The following is a 25,527-nucleotide window of genomic DNA, read 5'->3' as shown; positions in this document are numbered from 1 at the left end:
ACCAAAAGTTTTATTAATATAAAAGGGAACCTTTCAAAAACATACAATAATTTCAGAATGTTTTTGACAATGTTGTGCAAAGAAGTTTTGACGTGTGATTGAAGCAGAGTAGATTGGGAAAAGTTGTTTCTGCTCATTAAAGGGGCGAAAGCCATTGAGTTAGGATCAAAGTGATGTGTGAAAGCAGGAAGGATGATGTGAGAAAAATGTTTTCCACCCAGCAAGTAATTAGGATCTGGAATGTATTGCCCAGAAATGTGCTGGGGGCAGGTTCAATTCAGGCATTCAAGAAAATCATTGGATAATTATTGGGATAGAAATAGTGTGCAAGGGAATGGGGAAAAGGCAGGGAAAATGGCACTAGGCAATGGAATTAATGATGGCCTGAATAGCCTCCTTCTACACTGTAATAGTTCAGTGATTCTGTGGAATGAGGAACTGAACCCTCAGGCCTGAATCAAATGCCTTCCTCCTGATCCAGGTGAGTGAATGTTTTCATCATGAGAAAGCGACTTCCACCTCAGTTAAACGGGATGAAGATGAAGGTGAAGTGGGTGGAAGGTCACAGTAAAGGTAGTTTTAGTGATTGTTCAACCATTCCTGTTTTAATTAATTAACTACAGCGCCTTCCAACAGAAGACAATTAATCAAGTAGTAATCAAAACTGTGAAAAGTGATTCTGCGGTTCAGAGAAAAGGCATCACAGAGCAACAGCGTGAGAAGATTAAGGTTGTTTTGAGGTCACCCTGATATTCCCAATGATTCGACATGTCAAATCAGTAGATGATCCATGATGGTGGCACTGAAAAGAAACAGCTTAATCATAATAGTTGCTGAACTCTGTGTGAACTCTGAGCAATATCCTATTGATACTAACTTGCTAGTGTTCCATTTTGATTTACCTTTCTGTTATGGTTTTGAAATGGGTACTCTCACTCTTAAAGCTCTCTGTTACTTTGATCTTCCTGCCCACTATTCCTTCTATCCCAATAACCTCTTCCAGCCTTAAATCCAAAATCCCCAAGGGCCAGCCTCCTCGATCAGTATCTCAGCACCTTTTCTGGATCTGGCATCTAGCATGGTTTTGGTCTTCCTTGCTCCACTATTGAAGATCCTGCCTTCAGCAGCCTAGGTCCCGAGATCTGGAATCCTCTCCACAGCCTGAAATAGACTTCAAGGTTCTAAAGAACATGCAAGGACATATCAATATTAGAATCATAGAGCCGAACACCACGGAAACAGATCCTTCGGTGTAACTCGTCCATGCCAACCAGATACCCTAAATTAATCTAGTCCCATTTGCAAGCACTTGGCCCATATCCCTCCAAACCCTTCCTATTCATATACCCATCCAGATGCCTTTTAAATGATGTAACTGTACCAGCCTCCACCACTTCCTCTGGCAGCTCGTGCCAATCATGCACTACCCTCTGTATGAAAACGTTACCTCTCAGGTCCTTTTTTTAAATCTCTTCCCTCTCTCCTTAAACCTAAGCTCTCTAATTTTGGACTCCTTTACCTGGGAGAAAGATGTTAGGCTATATGTGCAAAAGTGGCAGGACACATTACAGAGATACATCGAGAATAGGAGCAGGAGTAGGCCACTCTGCCCTTCGAACCTGCTCCACCATTCAGTACGATTATAGCTAATTATCCAACTCAGGCTCTATCTGAGAGAGAGTATAGAAAATGCGTTCCTTGATAAATAAAAGTATTGCACCCAAAAGCAGTGAAGACATTCTGAATAAGTACAATCTATTATAGATACTGGAAATCTGAAGCAAAAATAGAAAGTGCTGGAGAAGCTCAGCAGCTCTCACAGTATCTGTGGAGAGAGAAACAGAGTTAATGTTTGATATGACTTCTTCAGAATTCAGTTTGATATGACTCTGCTTCAGACCTTATTCACTCATAACAAGAGTAGTGTGTCCAGTTCTAGTCACTACATTTTAGCAAAAACACAAGGGTTCCTGAGAGGGTGTAGAGAGGACATTCACCAGAATGGTTTCAGGGATGAGGAATTTTAGCTACAAAATTCAATTGGAGAAGCTGGGGTGATCTCTAGAGATCAAAGTAGATTGAGGGGAGATTTGATTGTGTTGTGCAAGGTTAGGGCAGGTCTTTCTCTTCCTTGTTAGGTGCCATGTGCTGGAAGGATGTTGGGAACTGTGGACACCTGTACTGGTACATGGTTACATTTGACAGGATACTGCATTGGTTGCTGCAGATGACCAATCAGGACTCTCTCCTGATCGGCCGGCTTGCTATCAGTCTATGTTGGAGGGTTGCATGTTGATTCCTCACCCTTTCATCCACATGGTGAACGCACAGTCCTTGGCTTCCAAATTCTGTGGTAGGACCTGACCCTGGAACTCCTGGTCAGAGTCATGAGGGCTACTCACTGCACCACATGACCTCCACCTTGGACACGACAGTCAGGAAAAAGCTGTTCCCATTGGTTGCTGGCACAGATTTAAGAAAGATTTAGGGATATAATGAGTGATAATGACCAGGACCTCCTGCCTATGAGGATGGTGGAAGAGAAGCTGATCAATGATTTCAAAAGGATTGCTTAAGGGATGTAAATTTATAGGAACTATGGAGTTAGAAATGGGTAATGGGACAGACGTTAGAGAGCCAGCATTGATTCAATGGGCCAAATAGCCTCCTTATGTCCCATGATGATCCTAGACCTCCAGCATTCCTATCTCTTGCCTTTACCTTCTCCATCCTCCTCCTCTAATTCCTTCCTGATTGAATATCTCCTTCTTTGGTCCAGAGCCAAATTTACAATGGATGCTGTAAATCAGAAACAAAACAAGAAATAGCTAGAAAAGCTCAGCAGGTCTAGCAGCATCCATGGAGAGAAATCAGAATTAACGTTTCAGGTCAAGTGACCCTTCCTCAGAATTGCTTTAGTTCCATGATGTTCCTGTGAAGTGTCTTGATATCTTTTATTCTGGGTGCTATATCAATGCAAATTGTGAGGGATCTAAATTAAGATGTGTTTAAGATGGACAGATAGCTTACTTCCCTGAACACCCGAGGTGTCTCACTATGGGCTTTCACATGAAGAAATGAAAGAGAAAAAATAACAAGTCTGTAAATTCAGGATGAGTTGCCATAACAACCTGATAGAATTTGAAGGAAAATCACTTTATTCTAATCTAGCAGGAAGAGTTTCGAGGTAGGTCTGTCTTGAGATTTATTTCAAAGACTATTTTGTATTTGAAAGTAGTTGTTCATGAAAATCTGATTTTAAGACTCAGTTACACATTGAGGTTTATTGTGTCACATGTCACATATTCTACAGGATGAGCAGAAAATTAAATCTGTCCAGCTTTCATTTCAATGTCAGCTTTCCAGTCTAATTCCCACAGTCCTGTTCACTCTCCATATTCTTTTAATAGTCTTCATTTTTGACAACTATGGTGGTTACATTTTAAAAGAGAATTTATGTATTTCATTGAATTGCACATTCTAATTAACCCAGATGTGAGGAAATTCTTTCTAGCCCTCACTTTGAGTGTCTCGGTGATTGTTCCTGTGGACAAACCCTTGGAGAATACAATATTTTGTTACCATTATCTGCTCAGGATCTCTGTTCATAACTCTAATCCCTTGTAGAACATCAGCAACAGACAAAGATGATTCAGGCCCTTGGGTTTGCAGTAACATCACAACTGAACTGCACCTTAAATCCATTGACCTCGCTCCACTCCCTAAACCATCGATACCCCCTTACTGAGCAAATGCCTTGGTCAACCCACCCCTTAATCTCTATTCTCAGAGGAATATAAATCAAGACTATACCTGCAACCTTCCTTATCTAAACCTTTGAGCAAAGTATCATTCTTGTGCATTGTCTAAAACTGCGCTCTGAATGGGATTGAACTCAATTCTATAATTTCGAGCACTCTCTATTCCACTTCATTATTGATGAAATGTCAGCAGTTGGTATGTAAACACCACTTTTGATTATTTCTTTTCCCTTTGGGCTGTGAACTCAAAAAAAAAAGATACTGTGTTAAACCAAGGAGATCGTACTAGGCAATGGCTGTAGTTTTAAAATTCTTTTTCACTGCAGTACATTGAGTTGTGTCAATAATAAGAGACACACTTTAAGATGAAAGGCAAGAGATTTAGAGGGGATTTGAGAAACAATGAGTTTTCACCGAGAGACGCATAGGGGTCTGGAATGCACTGCCAGGGACAGTAGCTGAGGTGGGAAACTTCAATGCTATGGACTTGATGCTGGGACTAGTGTCAATTTAGTGTTTGTTTGATGACACAGTTGTACTGTATGATCCTCTGAAAAGTTGAGGAAAGGGATCTGGAGGCACTCTTCATATCATTGCCAATACAGAGCAAGTTGACAGGGGAAGCACAGGTGATTTCACTGGAGAATTGTAGGCATAAAGCTATGTGCTTTTGAGTTAGTCCCTGAAGCACTTCCACAAAAGTTTATAAATTTAAGGAAACAGCCAATACAAAATCTATATTCAACTTGCAAGTAATTCTGGCAAATGGATATGAGCAATAGGAACTGAAACCATGTATAAAGCTCTCAGAAAAAATTAGAAACTGATTATCATTTGTAATATGAACCCATGTTGAAAATCGAAGGTTTGCAGCTGCTAGACAGACAGTAATAATGGCTAACAATTATGACCTGATACATAAAACTAAACTCTTTTGCTGACGCCCCCATAAATGAAGAAGGTTTTGGGATGGGAGACTGAATGGAAGAGAGGAGCCAGTGTAAAGAAAGGGGCAGTTGGTAATCCCCCAAGATCCCCTCATCAGGATGAGAAAAGGAAGTAGTAATGAAGGTGAAAATTGGAGACCAACGGATTTCCATTGTAATAAAGTGGGCCATTTGTTCAGAATGCTGGAAGTTACCAAGGAAACCCCTGCCATATGATTTACCAGGGTTTGTAAGGGTGAATCTGAAAAAGGGAACAGAATAAGAAAATACCTGAGATCAAATTATGGCTTTTAACTACAACCAGGAAAGTGAATGTAAACATCACCGTGAGTGCGGGAAAGGTGTTTAAGGTAGGTGGGAGATATTCATGGGAGGATCACTCTATTTGCTTCAAATGATGCTGCTGAACCCATGACTATTGTAAAGGAGCTCCTCACTTCTGCTGGAGAAAGTTTAGACTCCCTCAGAAGAGAGTTCAATGGAAGCTCAAGGATATTTGGAGAATATATGCTGATTCCATTGTATAAAGTGCAATTGGGATGTGATTCAATATGCAGATCATAGGCGGTGGGAATAGCTGTGAAATTCCCCATGGCTGGAGTACTCCAGGGTATTGATTTAGCTGGAATGAAGGTTATCTTCACCCACAGCAGGTCCAAGGGATCTGAAAGAGCTGGAACAGTTAGAGGAACAAGTTCCAGGTTATTTTCCATTGAGTGCAGTGACCAGAGCAATGGCTCGACAATGTCTACCACCAGAGGTAACAGTAATACCATAGACTCAGATGAGAGTAGCCAAAACTTTCCATAATGGCTAGAATAATTCAAAGGAGCTATCTGGAACGTCTTCACTAACTGAGACTCAGGAAGCAGATGCAGAGTGAAATGTTAGTGTAGGCAGCTCCTCATGTTAGAGCTGAGGTTGCAGCGAGTCTGGAGTGTTTATATATTAAAAGTGGAAAATTCTGATGAGGAAGTAAAGGCACCCTCACAGAACTGCCAATGAAGAATGGGCTGCCAATGAAGAATGGAAGCAGCCCAGATATTGTAAGGAAATAAAAAGCAGATATGGCTGAAGGAACTCAACAGCTGTGGCAGCATCTTGGAATGATGACTGATCAACAATCTATCCTGCTCCACCCATGTTGATGCTAAATCAAGTAAGCACAACAACACCTCTATTTTCTCAGGAGGTTAAGGAAATTTGGCATGTACATAAACTCTCTTACCAACTTTTATAGATGCACCAAAGAAAGCATTCTCTCCAGATGCTTCATGATATGGCAAGTGCTCTGCCCAGGACAGGGAGCTGTGAACACAGCCCAGTCCGTCACACAAACCAACCTTCCATCCATTGTCCATCTATACTTCCCACTGCCTCAGGAAAGCAGCCACCATCAGCACAGACCCGTCCCACCCTGGTTATACCCTCTCTCAACCTCTTCCATAAGGCAGAAGATAGAAAAGCTTAAACACACTCTCCAACAGTTTCAAGACCAGCTTCTTCCCCGCTGTTATTAAACTTCGGAATGGAGCTGTCAAATTTAAATTTAATGTTGATCTTGCTCTTTGTGCACCTTCTCTGCAGCTGTAACATTGTATTCCTCACCCTGTTCCAATACATTTATGCACTGTCGACAGTATGACCTGCCTATACTACATGCAAACCAAAGCTTTTCACTGTACCCAGGTACGTGTGACAATAATAAATCCAAACAAATCTGTGCAGAGTGAAACAGGGGCTTTAAAGGCAAAGTCTGAGTTTCTCCAGCAATTATTTTTCAGGTTTTCAGCAGACACAATTCTTTGTTTTATTGTGAAATGGGCGGCATGGTGGCTCAGTGGTTAGTATTGCCTCCTCCTAGCACCAGGGACCCAGGTTCAATTCCAGCCTCGGGTGACTGTCTGTGTGGAGTTTGCACGTTCTCCCCGTGTCTGTATGGGTTTCAAAGAGCAAAGAACAAAGAAAGTTTACAGCCCAGGAACAGGCCCTTCAGCCCTCCAAGCCTGAGCCGATCCAAATCTACTGTCTAAACCTGTCGCCCAATTCCTAAGCATCTGTATCCCTCTGCTCCCCACCTACTCATGCATCTGTTCAGACGCATCTTAAATGAATCTACCGTACCTGCCTCTACTACCTCTGCTGGCAAAGTATTCCAGACGCCCACCACCCTCTGTGTGAAGTACTTGCTGTGTGTATCCCCCTTAAACTTTCCCACCTCTCACCTTGAAAGCATGACCTCTTGTTGTTGAATCCTTCACCCTGGGAAAAATCTTGTTTCTATCCACCCTGTCTCTACCCTTCATGATTTTGTAAACCTCAATCAGGTCCACCTTTTTTCTAATGAAAATAAACCTAATTTACTCAACCTCTCTTCATAGCTAGCACCTTCCATACCAGGGAACATCCTCATAAACCTTCTCTGCACCCTCTCCAAGGCGTCCACATTCTTTTGGTAATGTGGCGACCAGAACTGTACACAGTATTCTAAATGTGGCCGAACCAATGTCTTGTATAATTTTAACATGACCTGCCAGCTCTTATACTCAATACTTCGTCTAATAAAGGCAAGCATACCATATGCCTTCTTGACCACTCTATCCACCTGTACAGCAACCTTCAGGGTACAATGGACCTGCACTCCCTGATCTCTCTGTCCATCAACTTTCCCAAGCCTCTTCCATTCATTGTATAATTCACTCTAGAATTAGACTTGCCTAAATGCATCACCTCACATTTGACTGGATTGAAATCCATCTGCCACTTCTCTGCCCAACTCTCCAGTCTATCTATATCCTCCTGTATTCTTTGACAGTCCCTTATGCTTTCTGCTACTCCACCAATCTTTGTGTCATCTGCAAACTTGCTGATCAGACCAACAGTGCCCTCTTCCAGATCATTTATGTATATCACAAACAGCAGTGGCCCCAACATTGACCCCTGTGGGACATCACTGGTCACCTTTCTCCATTTTGAGAAACTCCCTTCAGCTACTACTCTCTGTCTCCTGTTGCTCAACCAGTTCTTTACCCACCTGGCTAAAACACCCTGCACACCATGTGACTTCACTTTCTCCATTAGTCTACCATGGGGAACCTCATCAAATGCCTTACTAAAGTCCATGTATATGACATCTACAGCTCTGCCTTCATCTAACAATTTGGTTACTTCTTTGAAGAACTCTATCATGTTTCCTTCAGGCCCTTTGGTTTCCTCCCACAATCCAAAGATAGGTTAGGGTGAATTGGCCACACTAAATTGCCCATAGTGTTCAGGGATGTGTAGGTTAGGTACATTAGTCATGGGTAAGTGTAGAGTAACAGGTTAGTGGAATGGGTCTGGGTGGGTTACGCTTCAGAGGGTCGCTGTGGACTTGTTGGGCTGAAGGGCCTATTTCCACACTGTAGGAATTGTCCATGAAATTCTATTGCATTAGCACATGAAGTTCCTATGGCAGCGTGTTTAGGAATATGTAGGTATCAATAAACAGGTGTTTGACATGGCCATGCATTTATAAAGATGGAGAACAGTGCTGTAAAACATGTCAGAGATGTCAGGGTGGTAGGAATCAGAGCAGTACCTTCAATAAGCCATGCCAGATTGTGAAGAACCATTCAGTAGGATGTTGGTCAATTCATTGAAAAATTGTGATTAAAAAAACGCTGTTTGGTTTGAAATCAAGAGACAAAAGTACTGACCCCCAACCAGGAATGGGGTGCGTAACCCTGTCCTAAAAAAAGTTGGACATTAAACATTTGTTCAGTTTTGTAGGAATATGAAGCAACTGTTGAGTGCCCCACAGTGGTTTAATCAATACCATCAAATTCACATCTTGATTGTGGTGATAATACCATTGAACATCTCTGCAGCAGCATTATGTCTATATGACTCAGAGTGTGCTCGAATAATGTTACACAGTGAAGGAGATACAGACAGCCTTTGTAAATCTAAAATACTGTAAAATGGTTATTGAACCACCTGCTACAAATTATCATTTGGAATCTGATGTAGATCTATCAAACTGGAGCCATGAGGTAGCAATAATTCCCAGACTATCTGATGTAGACTTTGAAGTGAGGAAATTCTCTCGTGATTTGGATGAAGAGGAACAGAATCTCCATTCAGCTCAAGGGGGAAATGCATTGAGTTTGAGGTGCAGGAAATTGATATTCGATAGAATTGTCAAATATGAATGTGGAATCTGAAGCAACTGAGATGCAAATTCCTCCCACTGATAGTTGCTCTGATATTCATTTGATGAATAAAATGATCGGTGGCTTGAGATAAAAGAGTCAGAGAGACTTTAGATGTTGTTGCTTCAAAGACAATGGACATATGTAACTCAAAGTAGTAGTTAGGCATAATCCTCTGGAAATAGGTGTTTCTGATGATCTGATGGTCTGAAACAACACCTGCTCCAGTGAACACAAATACTGACCAGCTGCTTAAAGAAAGAAGGTTTTACTTCTGATCTGAATTCTGTGGAGAGTCCTATCAGGGCCTGAATGATATGGGCTATAAAGCGAAATCTGGCAGAACCCAATGAGATCTACCTCAATATTAGGAACAGTTAGCTGCAGATTTTAACAGGAGGTGAGAGTCTTGTTAGGCAGCAGCAAGTTGCCTAGCAAGGGGGTTAATGCACATTAATGATCTTATTGACTGCACTTCCATTAATACAGGCAGCCCACGGGTTGAGAATGGGTCCCATTCTGGAGTTTGTTCACAAGTTCATTTATCCACAAGTCAGAGCGTAGTCCAGGACAATGGACAGCAGCTGTTTGCTCTTTAATATTATAACCCTGTATGCGATTGTGTTCATACACACAGTGATGGACTAGACTAAACCCCCTCCAAACATATTAAGGAGATAGTCTTGACCTTAAATTTCTTAATTTTAAAGGCAGCTATAAGGTGTTGTATTCCCGATGCAACTCAATTTATCAAACTACCAGACTTGAAGCAAAACACACTTTATTCTTTTATTATGGTTAAATGCAAATAAATGAAAGAAGAATTGGAATAACTCAACACTATTGGAAAACTTAACAGAATAATAGATTAATAGGAGTGCCTCAGAGATGGAGTTTTAGAGCAGCTGGTGCTGGAGCCGACCAGGGAGAAGGCAATTCTGGATCTGGTATTGTGTAACGAACCAGAATTGATCAGTGACCTCGAAGTGAAGGAGCCATTGGGAAGTAGTGACCATAATACAATAAGCTTCAATCTGCAATTTGAGAGGGAGTGGGTACAATCGGAAGTGACAATATTTCAGTTGAATAAAGGGAAATATGGAGCTATGAGGGAGCAACTGGCCAAAGTTCAATGGTGCAATACCTTAACAGGGAAGACTGTGGAGGAACAATGGCGGACATTTCTGTGTATAATGCAGAAGTTGCAGGATCAGTTCATTCCTAAAAGGAAGAAAGATCCCAGGAGGAGACATGGGCGGCCGTGGCTGACGAGGGAAGTAAAGAAACGTATAAAGTTAAAAGAGAAAAAGTATAACTTAGCGAAGATAAGTGGGAAAACTGAGGACTGGGAAGCTTTTAAAGAACAACAGAGGATTAGTAAGAAGGAAATACGCAGAGGAAAAATGAGGTACGAAGGTAAACTGGCCAAGAATATAAAGGAGGATAGTAAAAGCTTTTTTAGGTATGACCAAGGCAAAAAAATGGTTAGGACAAAAATTGGGCCCTTGAAGACAGAAACAGGGGAATATATTACGGGGAACAAAGAAATGGCAGAGGAATTAAATGGGTACTTCAGATCTGTGTTCACTGGGGAAGACACAAGCAATCTCCCTGAGGCAACAGTGGCTGAAGGACCTGAACTTAAGGGAATTTATATTTGCCAGGATTTGGTGTTGGAGAGACTGTTAGGTCTGAAGGTTGATAAGTCTCCGGGACCCGATGGCCTGCATCCCAGGGTACTGAAGGAGGTGGCTCGGGAAATCGTGGATGCACTGGTGATTATTTTCCAGAGTTCAATAGAATCGGGGTCGGTTCCTGAGGATTGGAGGGCGGCTAATGTTGTGCCACTTTTTAAGAAGGGTGGGCGGGAGAAAGCAGGAAATTATAGACCAGTTAGTCTGACCTCAGTGGTGGGAAAGATGCTGGAGTCTATTATAAAGGATGAAATTACGGCACATCTGGATAATAGTAACAGGATAGGACAGAGTCAGCATGGATTTATGAAGGGGAAATCATGCTTGACTAATCTTCTGGAATTTTTTGAGGATGTAACTCGGAAGATGGACGAGGGAGATCCAGTGGATGTAGTGTACCTGGACTTTCAGAAAGCTTTTGATAAAGTCCCACACAAGAGGTTAGTGAGTAAAATTAGGGCGCACGGTATTGGGGGCAAAGTACTAGATTGGATAGAGAATTGGTTGGCTAATAGGAAACAAAGGGTAGTGATTAACGGCTCCATTTCGGAATGGCAGGCAGTGACCAGTGGGGTACCGCAGGGATCCGTGCTGGGACCGCAGCTTTTTACAATATATGTAAATGATATAGAAGATGGTATCAGCAATAACATTAGCAAATTTGCTGATGATACAAAGCTGGGTGGTAGGGTGAAATGTGATGAGGATGTTAGGAGATTACAGGGTGACCTGGACAAGTTAGGTGAGTGGGCAGATGCATGGCAGATGCAGTTTAATGTGGATAAATGTCTGGTTATCCACTTTGGTGGAATGAACAGGAAGGCAGATTACTACCTCAATGGTATCAAATTAGGTAAAGGGGCTGTTCAGAGAGATCTGGGTGTTCTTGTCCACCAGTCAATGAAGGCAAGCATGCAGGTACAGCAGGTCGTGAAGAAGGCTAATAGCATGCTGGCCTTCATAACAAGAGGAATTGAGTATAGAAGCAAAGAGGTGCTTCTGCAGCTGTACAGGGCCCTGGTGAGACCAGACCTGGAGTACTGTGTACAGTTCTGGTCTCCAAATTTGAGGAAAGACATTCTGGCTATTGAGGGAGAGCAGCGTAGGTTCACGAGGTCAATTCCTGGAATGGCAGGATTGCCTTACACGGAAAGACTGAAGCGACTAGGCTTGTATACCCTTGAGTTTAGAAGACTGAGAGGGGATCTGATTGAAACGTATAGGATTATGAAAGGATTGGACACCCTGGCAGGAGGGAACATATTTCCGCTGATGGGGGAGTGCTGAACCAGAGGACACAACTTAAAAATACGGGGTAGACCATTTAGGACAGAGATGAGGAGAAACTACTTCACCCAGAGAGTGGTGGCTGTGTGGAATGCTCTGTCCCAGAGGGCAGTGGAGGCCCAGTCTCTGGATTCATTTAAGAAAGAATTGGATCGAGCTCTTGAAGATAGTGGAGTCAAGGGTTATGGAGATAAGGCTGGAACAGGATACTGATTGGGAATGATCAGCCATGATCATATTGAAAGGCGGTGCAGGCTCGAAGGGCTGAATGGCCTGCTCCTGCATCTATTGTCTATTGTCTATTGTCTATTGTCTATTATTTAACAACTAAACAGTAACTGTTCCAATATAGTAACATCCCATAAATTCTCCCTTGGCAAAGACAAAATCAGTAAAATAAATTGTCTCACATGCAACTCTCCAGTCCAGGAAGAAAGAACATCAAGAGAAAACTCAGAAAGAGAGAGATAAAACTCAAGAGTTTTTCTGCAGTAGGGAGAGATGTGTAGCAGCTTCCAAACCCCAACAGCTGCAGAAAATTAAACTAAAATCCTTGTTCTGTGGAAGCTTGACCCCACCCCTTCAGACTGCTTCTATTGTTTCAGCTTTGAAAAAACCCAAAGCCTCACAATCTGTTTCCTTTTTTGGCTTGGAACAGACAGCTCAATACCTCTAGCTCAGCCTTTCTTCATGAAAAAAAAGAGGATAAAATGTACCTCTGGTCGGATTATCATCACAATATGAACATTCATAAGTTGGAAGTTAGTAAATCGGACATTCGTAAATTAAGGACCCCCTTACGCCTTCCTAGTCTACCAGCTACCCAAATGATTGGTTAAAGCCAATTTGTACGTATTATACAGTTATTTTCTTGTTAAGTACAGGAACCCGGTGAGAATTTACTTTTAACCTGAGTTTGTCAGTTGGATAAAATGGGGTCTTTGGATAGTTTTCCTGAATGGGATGACTCTGGGAATAGTGGGGACATGATTTCCACCACAATACCACAGGGAGTCATGATGATAATACTGTCAGCTTTCAGACAAAAGGTTGACAGTTCAGAGGAATAGACCAGAATGTTTGTGCAGATGAAGTGGCTCCCCATTTTAGCGTGAACAGAGAATGTCAAATATTACAGCGCAGTACAGGCCCTTCGGCCCTTGTTGTTGCATCGATGTGCAATGGTGATGGAAACCAGAAGCTAGAAGTCCCACCCTGAAAGGAGGAACAGACGCTCAGAATGAGGGCAGGCTACATTTTGAACATCTAGACCTTGTGAATGCAGTTACCTTTGGGCTGATCTGATTTTCACAGGGAGGGAGTTGGAAACATAACCTGTGCACTTTAAAAGTAATAAGAGTGCTTTGAACATACCAGAGTCCTTTACAGATGTGGATACCTTTCGGATAGTTTGTAGGACATGTTTGGGAAAGGCTAAGTGTCCTTTGGGAGTGGTGCAGTACCATTATGGTGAAGTCAAGTGCCCTTTCGGATTGTTAAAGGTAGACATGAATGTGCAAAAAAGTGGATAAATTTAATTGGAACTCTCAGTCTCAATGGAGTTTTCAAGATATTTCATATCCTGTATTTCAAATATTTGAAAATAGACTGACTGCAGTGTTAAAAAAATCAGGGGACTGAGAATCATTATAGGATTTAGAGAGTTGTTGGTGTAGTGGTAACCTCACTGGACTAGTAATCCAGTTGCATTGTTCAGTTGGCTGGATGGCTGGTTAGTGATACCAACATTGTAGATTCAACTCCCCACATGAGCTAAGATGGCATGAAGGTCTCACCATTTCAACATTGACTGAGGTATGCTAACATGGATGAGGTGATGGCCTAGTGGTATTATCACTCCTACAAACCATCATCGCCCAGACCGCACACAACTTCATCATCTCAGGGGAGCTCCCACCCACAGCCTTCGACCTCCGTCCAGGAACCCTGCACCGCCCAGTTCTACCTCCTACCAAAGATTCACAAGCCTGGCTACCCCGGCCGACCCATTGTCTCAGCCTGCTCCTGCCCCACCAAACTCATTTCCACACGCCTCAAACTGTCCTATCCCCTCCATTCAGGGACTCCCCACATACCACCCACACCCTCCACCTTCTCCAAGACTTTCATTTCTCCGGCCCCCAAGACCTCATCTCCACCATTGGCATCCAATCCCTTTACAATTCTGTCCACCATGACCAGAGCCTCCAAGCCCTCCGTTTCTTCTTTTCCTGAGCTCCCCACCATTGCCCTTCCACTGACACTCTCATTCGATTGGCTGAAGTGGTCCTCACCCTCAATAATTTCTCCTTTGAATCCTCCCACTTCCTCCACATGAAAGATGTCGCCATTGGCACCAGCGTGGGCCCCAGCTATGCCTGCTTCTTTGTCGGTTACATGGAATAGTCCATCTTCCGCAGTTTCACCGCAACCATTTCCCACCTTTTTTTCCCCTACATTGATGACTATATTGGTGCCACCTCATGCTCCTGCGAGGAGGATGAGCAGTTCATCAAATTCACCAACACATTCCACCCTGACCTTAAATTCACCTGGACAATCTCAGACACCTCCCTCCCTTTCCTGGACCTTTCTGTCTCCATCAGCGGTGACCAACACAACACGGACAACTTCTACAAACCTACCGACTCCCACAGCTACCTGGATTACACCTCCTCCCACCCTGCCTCCTGCAAAGATGTTATCCCTTGTTCCCAATTCCTCTGCCTCCACCGCATCTGCTCCCAGGATGACCAGTTCCACCATAGAACACACCAGATGGTCGTCTTCTTCAAAGACCACAATTTCCCCTCCCATGTGGTCGATGATGCCCTCCAACACATCTCATCCACGTCCCGCACCTCCGCCCTCAAACCCCACCCCTCCACCCGCGATAAGGATGGAATCCCCTGGTCCTCACCTTCCACCCCACCAACCTTCATATACATCGCATCATCCTTCGCCAATTCCACCACCTACAAACAGACCCCACCACCACAGATATATTTCCCTTCCCGCCCTTATCCGCTTTCCATAAAGACCATTCCCTCTGCAACTCCCTCACCAGGTCCATGCCCTCCACCAACCCACCATCCTCTCCCAGCACCTTCCCCTGCCACTGCAGGAATTGCAAAATCTGCACCCACACCTGCCTCCTCACCTCTGTCTAAAGCCCTGAAGGAACTTTCCACATCCATCAAAGTTTTACCTGCACTTCCACACCTGTCATTTACTGTATCTGTTGCTCCCGATGCTGTCTCCTTACATTGGGGAGACAGGATACCTACTCGCAGATCACTTCAGAGAATATCTCTGGAACACCTGCACCAACCAAACCCACTGCCCCATGGCTGAACACTTCAACTCCCCCTCTCACTCAGATCCTGGGCCTCCTCCATCATGACTCCCTAACCACCTCATACCTGGAGGAAGAATGCCTCATGTTCCAACTCTTCAACCACATGGCATCAATGTGGGCCTCATTCCCCCTCCCCCCACCCCCATCTTATCCCAGTTCCAACCTTCCAACTCGGCACCACCCTCATAACCTGTCTCACCCGTCCATCTTCCTTCCCACCTATTTGCTCCACCCCACTCTCCGACCTATTGCCATTACCCCACCTCCATCTACCTATCACATCCTATGAATGAAGTTTTAAAAATCCCTCAGGTTAGACCACCACCAATTGTCACTCTGTAATAAGAGATTAGGGCTGTTGAAACTTTACCAACTCCATGCTCTAATGTTTCGGAGACAAAAGGACTTTGTCGTCCTCACGTGATCTGGTCTACATGTGACTCCAGACCCACAGCCATGTGGTTGACCCTGAACTGCCTTCTGAAATGGCCTTGGTAGCTAATCAGTTCAAGGGAAAGTAATAAATGCTGACCTAGCCAGGGATGCCCACATTCCATGAATAAATAGAAAAAAATTGAATGCAGTATGAAGATCTCACAACCTATCATTATCACAGTGTGCTGCCCCTGAGTTCACAGTTTGACTGGCAGCGCCAAGTGCTCATAAAGATTTTTGGAATAGGACTAGAATTACATTAGGAGAAAATGAGGACTGCAGATGCTGGAGATCAGAGCTGAAAATGTGTTGCTGGAAAAGCACAGCAGGTCAGGCAGCATCCAAGGAACAGGAGAATCGACGTTTCGGATCAGCCTGAAAAGATTCCTGAAGAAGGGCTGATGCCCGAAACATTGATTCTCCTGTTCCTTGGATGCTGCCTGACCTGCTGTGCTTTTCCAGCAACACATTTTCAGCTAGAATTACATTATAATTGTTATGAGGAATGGATAAAGGTTGTTAAATGGAGCGAACGTGTTTTATCTGTGAGAGCTTTTTTTATAAAAAGAACAGTAAGTACTCACTTCAAGCTGTGTTTATACTGTTCATAATCACAAATGTATGTGAAATGACTTTTAAATAAGATATTGATTCTCACAGGAATGAATGTTAAAAACTCATTATCCTTAACAGAGAAGAAACATGAAAATATTATATCTTGTACATAAATGTACTTTATATTGCTGAAATCCTGCATCTGCATATCTCTATTAAAATAAAATAAATTTTAAAATATAAAAGAAAAATACAACTTCTACTTCCAATGCCTCCTGGTTTCTGCTGATTCTCTTGCCAAGGCCTCTTGTTCTGCACATCATCCCCCTCTTAACCTTCTAACACACAGCCCAACCCACTCCACTCCTGAAATAACTGCATAGAGGCCTGTATCCCATCACCAACTCTTCCCATATTTATATGCGCACGATACACTGACTGACACCAGCCAGCTCGGAGTCAGTTGCTGAGCTGAGGAGATTTTGAACCCCCTGTTTATTTTCTTTCCTTTATTGGTCAGAGTATTGAGTACAGGAGTTGGGAGATCATGTTGCGGCTGTACGTGGCATTGGTTAGGCCACTGTTGGAATATTGCGTGAAATTCTGATCTCCTTCCTATTGGAAAGATGTTGTGAAACTTGAAAGTGTTCAGAAAAGATTTACAAGGATGTTGCCAGGGTTGGAGGATTTGAGCTACAGGGAGAGGCTGAACAGGCTGGGGCTGTTTTCCCTGGAACATCGGAGGCTGAGGGGTGACCTTATAGAGGTTTATAAAATTATGAGGGGCATGGATAGGGTAAATAGGCAAAGTCTTTTCCCTGCAGTGGTGGAGTCCAGAACTAGAGGGCATAGGTTTAGGGTGAGAGGGGAAAGATATAAAAGAGACCTAAGGGGCAACTTTTTCATGCAGAGGGTGGTATGTGTATGGAATGAGCTGCCAGAGGAAGTGGTGGAGGCTGGTATAATTACAACATTTAAGAGGCATCTGGATAGGTATATGAATAGGAAGGGTTTGGAGGGATATGGGCTGGGTGCTGGCAGGTGGAACTAGATTGGGTTGGGATATCTGGTCGGCATGGACGGGTTGGACTGAACGGTCTGTTTCCATGCTGTACATCTCTATGATTCTATAACTCTTTATTTTCCCTCAGGCGGTAGTGCTTATATTTTCCCCCAGCACCCTTGTTGTGTGTGTGCAGGTGTGAGACACAGTGAGAGACACAAGGTGCACGAATCTTTATTCAAATTTCCACCACCAGGAAGAAAGGAAACACCCGAGTGGCCAGTGACAAGCACTGCCCTTCACATCAAAGGGCAATGCTGTGTGATCAAAACAGTGAAGGGGAGGGTAGGGATTAAAACAAAATAGAGTTGGAGGGGGAAATAATGCACCGCACTCCCTGCGGCGCCCACCTCTCCCTGAACAACTCCAGGGTGTTGGTGGACACTGTGTGCTCCTTCTCCAAGGACACCTGGGCTCTAACGTAACCGCGGAAGAGGGACAGGCAGTCAGCCTTAACGACCTCCTCCATGGCCCGCTGCCTGGACCTGTTGATGGCCAGTTTGGCCAGGCCCAGGAGCAGACCCACGAGGAGGTCCTCTGACCTACCCTCACCCCTCTACACTGGGTTAACCCCCTGTTTATTTATTTTTCTTTTTTTTCTAAGCAGTTGAGACTCCTCTTTATTTTCTTTTTTAAACCCCACACTACTGCCTAACTGCGGGAGTGCTTATTTTTTCCCCAGCACCCATGGTGTGTGTGTGCAGGTGTGAGACACAGTGAGAGACACAAAGTGCATGAATCTTTATTCAATTTCCACCACCAGGAAGATAGGAAAACACCGAGTGGCCAGGGAATAAATCAAAATAGAGTTGGAGGGGGAAATAATGCACTCCACTCCTTGCGGCGCCCACGTCTCCCTGAACAACTCCAGGGTGTTGGTGGACACCGCGTGCTCCTTCTCCAGAGACACCCGGGCTCTAACGTAACCCTGGAAGAGGGGCAGGCAGTCGGCCCTAACGACCCCCTCCACAGCCCGCTGCCTGGACCTGTTGATGGCCAGTTTGGCCAGGCCCAGGAGCAGACCCACAAGGAAGTCCTCTGACCTACCCTCACCCCTCTACACTGGGTTAACCCCCTGTTTAATCTGTCACCCAGGGCTCCCTGATTGGCCCAGGTTAGCAACCCCAATCAAGGATCTCATAGTCAATGAGATCCACCTGGTTCCAATCACGACACCATCCCACTAACTCCCCTTTCCTGGACCTACTCTCCTGCTCAATATCCCAGTCAGAAACCAGACCTCCAGGGTTGTGGTACTGTGATTCTCATAGTCCTGAAGTTACAAGCTAGAGCTGTTACCATCCATGGTTTCTTGAATGATTTCATTAACCTCTTTCTTGCTTTAAACCTTCCAACAGTGACTGCCCTATCATATTTGTTCACTGTCTATTAAGCACTTAGGGACACCCATCCCAAGTTTGTGAAAAGCACAATGTGAAAGACATGCATTTAGAAAGGTTCCTATCCCAACTTATCTGTTAGAAAATTATTGGAACTGTTTGTATTGGAAAAACGTGACGTTTCTGAAAGCTGTGGAATCCCAGAGCGAGAGACGATACAGTAGGATTTACAATACGTGTCATAAATGTGGAAATACTTCATCCGTGTCCTTCTCTAACTGGGGAATTTTTAATGGGGTTACTGGCTGATAGAGCATCAGAGAGAAATTTCAGAGGAAAATGCTAAGCAGCTGAACCTGCTCATAATTGTTACTCTACCCTGAAGAACAAAACATTTCAATATTCTTTCCCAGCTGATGGGGATATTAGTGGAAATCTGGAACTCTGACCCCAAGAGAGGGTCGAGGCTGGGGACAGTAGCTGAAAATATCAAAACTGAAATGTTCAGATTTGTCTAAGAGAAGAATGTAGAGTGTGGAGTTAAGACACAGATCATGGGTGGCATGGTGGCTCAGTGGTTAGCACTGCTGCCTCACAGCATCAGGGACTCAGGCTCGATTCCACCCTCAGGCAACTGTCTGTGTAGAGCTTGCACATTCTCCTTGTGTCTGTGTGGGTTCCTTCTGGGTGCTCGGGTTTCCTCCCACAGTCCGCAGATGTGCAGGTTAGGTGAATTAGCCATGTTAAATTGCCCATAGTGTTGAGGGATATGCAGGCCAGGCGGATTAGCCATGGGAAATGCAGGGTTACAGAGTAGGGTGTGTGTGTCCAGGTGGGATACTGTTTGGACTTGATGGGCCAAATAGCCTGTATCCACACTGTAGGGATTCTATGATCAGGCATAATTTAAACAAACAGAGGACAGGACTTGAGGAAACAAACATTGGCTGCTGATTCCTACAAGGGAAATGGTCACTGAATCATTACATGTAGAAGGGGTGTTACATGTAGAAGGAAACCATTTGCCCCATCATGGCATCAGCTCTTTAAAGGAAATTACAACATTGTCACATACCAAACAACTCTTAATGAATTGAATTATGAGGTGGAGGTGTTTGGTAACAGGTTAATTGCCACCTTGGATTCACAGGCAGATGATGGTTCAGAGGGCAGCATGAACGCGTCTCATTCATCTTTCCAAGTCATCAATCAAAAGCTAGAAGTGTTAATTTTTTCATTGGGAACATATACCAGAGGCAGATTACCGTGGCACGGTAAGGAGCACTATTCTGTAACACTGACCTGCCCCTGTTCCCCCCTCCCCACCCCCACACCAAAAATACTCCAATTTGGTTCTTCTTTTGTTGCAACTGCCAAAGTTGAGTTGTTCTAATGAAGCGCAGGTTTTTATTCAAAGGATAATTTCACACTGGTGCAAGGTATTATACCTAAAATGACACAAGGGGTGGTGCAATGATATTGTCATTTCCATTCAACAGAGGAAAGAAAACATCTTAAGATATTTAAAAAGGATACCAAAGTAAGAAAGCTAAAGTTTCATCAATGTCTACATGTTCTAATGTCAAACATTAATACATGCTCTATGGTGTGTGGGATAGTCGCTAATGGATGCTCTATGCTGTGTGTGAAAGTCACTAATGGATGCCCCTATGGTGTGTGGGACAGTCACTAATGGATGCCCCTATGGTGTGTGGGACAGTCACTAATGGATGCCCCTATGGTGTGTGGGACAGTCACTAATGGATGTCCCTATGGTGTATGGGACAGTCACTAATGGATGCCCCTATGGTGTGTGGGACACTCACTAATGGATGCCCCCATGGTGTGTGGGACAGTCACTAATGGATGTCCCTATGGTGTATGGGACAGTCACTAATGGATGCCCCTATGGTGTGTGGGACACTCACTAATGGATGCCCCCATGGTGTGTGGGACAGTCACTAATGGATGCCCCCATGGTGTGTGGGACACTCACTAATGGATGTCCCTATGGTGTGTGGGACAGTCACTAATGGATGCCCCCATGGTGTGTGGGACAGTCACTAATGGATGTCCCTATGGTGTATGGGATAATCACTAATGGATGCTCTATGGTGTGTGGGACAGTCACTAATGGATGCCCCTATGGTGTGTGGGGCAGTCACTAATGGATGCTCTATGGTGTGTGGGACAGTCACGAATGGATGTCCGATGGTGTGTGGGACAGTCACTAATGGATTCCCCTATGGTGTGTGGGACAGTCACTAATGGATGCTCTATGGTGTGTGGGACAGTCACTAATGGATGCCCCTAGGGTGTATGGGACAGTCACTAATGGATGCCCCTATGGTGTGTGTGACACTCACTTATGGATGCCCCTATGATGTGTGGGACAGTCCCTAATGGATGCCCCTAGGGTGCGTGGGACAGGCACTAATGGATGCCCCTGTGGTGTGTTTGTCACACTTACTAATGGACGCCACTATGGTGTATGGGACAGTCACTAATGGATGCCACAATGGTGTATGGGACAATCACTAATTGGTGCCCCTATGGTGTTTGGGACAGTCACTAATGGATGCTCCAATTGTGTGTGGGACAATCACTAATGGGTGCCCCTATGGTGTTTGGGATAGTCACTAATGAATGCTCCAATTGTGTGTGGGACAATCACTAATGGGTGCCCCTATGGTGTTTGGGACAGTCACTAATGGATGCTCCAATTGTGTGTGGGACAGTATGGGAGAGTTACTAATGGATGCCCCTATGGTGTGTGGGACAGTCACTAATGGAAGCCCCTATGGTGTGTGTGACACTCAATAATGGATGCACCTATGGTGTGTGGGACAGTCATTAATGGATGCTGTATGCTGTATGGGACAGTTACTAATGGATGCCCCTATGGTGTATGGGACAGTCACTAATGGATGTCCGATGGTGTGTGGGACAGTCACTAATGGATGCTCTATGGTGTGTGGGACAGTCACTAATGGATGCCCCCATGGTGTGTGGGACAGTCACTAATGGATTCCCCTATGGTGTGTGGGGCAGTCACTAATGGATGTCCGATGGTGTGTGGGACAGTCACTAATGGATGCCCCCATGGTGTGTGGGACAGTCACTAATGGATGTCCGATGGTGTGTGGGACAGTCACTAATGGATGCCCCTATGGTGTATGGGACAGTCACTAATGGATGTCCGATGGTGTGTGGGACAGTCACTAATGGATTCCCCTATGGTGTGTGGGACACTCACTAATGGATGCCCCCATGGTGTGTGGGACAGTCACTAATGGATGTCCGATGGTGTGTGGGACAGTCACTAATGGATGTCCGATGGTGTGTGGGACAGTCACTAATGGATGCCCCCATGGTGTGTGGGACAGTCACTAATGGATTCCCCTATGGTGTGTGGGGCAGTCACTAATGGATGTCCGATGGTGTGTGGGACAGTCACTAATGGATGCCCCCATGGTGTGTGGGACAGTCACTAATGGATTCCCCTATGGTGTGTGGGGCAGTCACTAATGGATTCCCCTATGGTGTGTGGGACAGTCACTAATGGATGCCCCCATGGTGTGTGGGACAGTCACTAATGGATGTCCGATGGTGTGTGGGACAGTCACTAATGGATGCTCTATGGTGTGTGGGACACTCACTAATGGATTCCCCTATGGTGTGTGGGACACTCACTAATGGATTCCCCTATGGTGTGTGGGACAGTCAAAATGGATGCCCCCATGGTGTGTGGGACAGTCACTAATGGATGTCCCTATGGTGTGTGGGACAGTCACTAATGGATGTCCTATGGTGTGTGGGACAGTCACTAATGGATGCCCCTATGGTGTGTGGGACAGTCACTAATGGATGCCCCTATGGTGTGTGGGACAGTCACTAATGGATTCCCCTATGGTGTGTGGGGCAGTCACTAATGGATTCCCCTATGGTGTGTGGGACAGTCACTAATGGATGCCCCCATGGTGTGTGGGACAGTCACTAATGGATTCCCCTATGGTGTATGGGACAGTCACTAATGGATGCTCTATGGTGTGTGGGACACTCACTAATGGATTCCTCTATGGTGTGTGGGACAGTCACTAATGGATGTCCGATGGTGTGTGGGACAGTCACTAATGGATGCCCCTATGGTGTGTGGGACAGTCACTAATGGATGCCCCTATGGTGTGTGGGACAGTCACTAATGGATGCCCCTATGGTGTGTGGGGCAGTCACTAATGGATGCTCTATGGTGTATGGGACACTCACTAATGGATGCCCCTATGGTGTGTGGGACAGTCACTAATGGATGCTCTATGGTGTGTGGGACAGTCACTAATGGATGCCCCTATGGTGTGTGGGGCAGTCACTAATGGATGCTCTATGGTGTGTGGGACAGTCACTAATGGATGCCCCTATGGTGTGTGGGACAGTCACTAATGGATGCCCCTATGGTGTGTGGGACAGTCACTAATGGATGCCCCTATGGTGTGTGGGGCAGTCACTAATGGATGCTCTATGGTGTATGGGACAGTCACTAATGGATGCTCTATGGTGTGTGGGACAGTCACTAATGGATGTAAGATGGTGTGTGGGACAGTCACTAATGGATGCCCCTATGGTGTGTGGGACAGTCACTAATGGATGCCCCTATGGTGTATGGGACAGTCACTAATGGATGCCCCTATGGTGTATGGGACAGTCACTAATGGATGCTCTATGGTGTGTGGGACAGTCACTAATGGATGCTCTATGGTGTGTGGGACAGTCACTAATGGATGTAAGATGGTGTGTGGGACAGTCACTAATGGATGCCCCTATGGTGTATGGGACAGTCACTAATGGATGCCCCTATGGTGTGTGGGACAGTCACTAATGGATGCACCTATGGTGTGTTGGACAGTCATTAATGGATTCCCCTATGGTGTGTGGGACACTCACTAATGGATGCTCCCATGGTGTGTGGGACAGTCACTAATGGATGCCCCTATGGTGTATGGGACAGTCACTAATGGATGCCCCTATGGTGTGTGGGACAGTCACTAATGGATGCCCCTATGGTGTGTGTGACACTCAATAATGGATGCACCTATGGTGTGTTGGACAGTCATTAATGGATTCCCCTATGGTGTGTAGGACACTCACTAATGGATGTCCTATGGTGTGTGGGACAGTCACTAATGGATGCTCTATGGTGTGTGGGACAGTCACTAATGGATGCCCCCATGGTGTTTGGGACAGTCACTAATGGATGCTCTATGGTGTGTGGGACAGTCACTAATGGATGCCCCCATGGTGTGTGGGACAGTCACTAATGGATGCCCCTATGGTGTGTGGGACAGTCACTAATGGATGCCCCCATGGTGTGTGGGACAGTCACTAATGGATGCCCCTATGGTGTGTGGGACACTCACTAATGGATGCCCCCATGGTGTGTGGGACAGTCACTAATGGATGCCCCTATGGTGTGTGGGACACTCACTAATGGATGTCCTATGGTGTGTGGGACAGTCACTAATGGATGCCCCCATGGTGTGTGGGACAGTCACTAATGGATGCCCCCATGGTGTGTGGGACAGTCACTAATGGATTCCCCTATGGTGTGTGGGACAGTCACTAATGGATGCCCCTATGGTGTGTGGGGCAGTCACTAATGGATGCCCCTATGGTGTGTGGGGCAGTCACTAATGGATGTCCCTATGGTGTGTGGGACAGTCACTAATGGATGTCCTATGGTGTGTGGGACAGTCACTAATGGATGCTCTATGGTGTGTGGGACAGTCACTAATGCATGCCCCCATGGTGTGTGGGACAGTCACTAATGGATGCCCCTATGGTGTGTGGGACAGTCACTAATGGATGCTCCCATGGTGTGTGGGACAGTCACTAATGGATGCCCCTATGGTGTGTGGGACAGTCACTAATGGATGCCCCCATGGTGTGTGGGACAGTCACTAATGGATGTCCTATGGTGTGTGGGACACTCACTAATGGATTCCCCTATGGTGTGTGGGACAGTCACTAATGGATGCCCCTATGTTGTGTAAGACAGTCACTAATGGATGCCCCTATGGTGTGTGGGACACTCACTAATGGATGCTCCTATGGTGTGTGGGACACTCACTAATGGATGTGCTATGGTGTGTGGGACAGTCACTAATGGATGCCCCTATGGTGTGTGGGACAGTCACTAATGGATGCTCTATGGTGTGTGGGACAGTCACTAATGGATTCCCCTATGGTGTGTGGGACAGTCACTAATGGATGTCCTATGGTGTGTGGGACAGTCACTAATGGATTCCCCTATGGTGTGTGGGACACTCACTAATGGATGCTCTATGGTGTGTGGGACAGTCACTAATGGATGCCCCCATGGTGTGTGGGACAGTCACTAATGGATGCCTCATGGTGTATGTGACTGTCACTAATGGATGCCACTATGATGTTTTGGAGAATCACTAATGGATTCCCTTTGGTGTGTGGGACAGTCACTAATGGATTCCCTTTGGTGTGTGGGACAGTCAGGTTACAGGAAATGCTGTTTTCGGATCACAGGAACATTATACCTTGAAATGCATAAGTTGTTGATATTGTTTATCCCCCACAAATACTTTGCCTTTCATCCTTAAATATTTAATCTCAGTGCATTCCTGAGAAACTGCTGCATCATTTGAGTTGGTGGCATTTACTTCACCGTCAAGTCTGAAATTTGTGGCTTCAAATCTTTCTCTTGAAATCTGAGTCCAAAACTCAGGCTGGGTGTCTCCCACAGGCCATCACTGAAGGTGATGCTGCACTGCTCCAGGTAACAGTGATCATAACATTCCCTGTTTAGTTTGAGGTTTGGTGGGGCTAAAGTTAATGGCTTAAACCTAAATATAGTTAGCTTCAATGATA

General features: G+C 45.0%; 1 protein-coding gene across 3 annotated transcripts in view; it reads left to right on the top strand.

Annotated features, from left to right (window-relative positions):
* syt1a (synaptotagmin Ia) overlaps positions 1–25,527 on the top strand; it is a 604,743-nt gene that overhangs the window by 92,681 nt on the left and 486,535 nt on the right. For 2 of the 3 annotated variants that reach the window (XM_072552044.1, XM_072552043.1), the window contains exon 2: positions 10,947–11,035. The exons of the other annotated variant lie outside the window; for it this stretch is intronic. In XM_072552044.1, the coding sequence (XP_072408145.1) occupies positions 10,962–11,035 (74 nt within the window). In that variant the 5' untranslated portion in view covers positions 10,947–10,961. The remainder of the gene's footprint in view (positions 1–10,946; positions 11,036–25,527) is intronic. 3 annotated transcript variants of the gene reach the window in all.

Source organism: Chiloscyllium punctatum, chromosome 32 (genome assembly GCF_047496795.1).
Source record: "Chiloscyllium punctatum isolate Juve2018m chromosome 32, sChiPun1.3, whole genome shotgun sequence".
Lineage (NCBI taxonomy): Eukaryota > Metazoa > Chordata > Chondrichthyes > Orectolobiformes > Hemiscylliidae > Chiloscyllium > Chiloscyllium punctatum.
The sequence above is the reverse complement of the archived record's forward strand: the minus strand, read 5'-3'. Positions and strand labels throughout refer to the sequence as shown.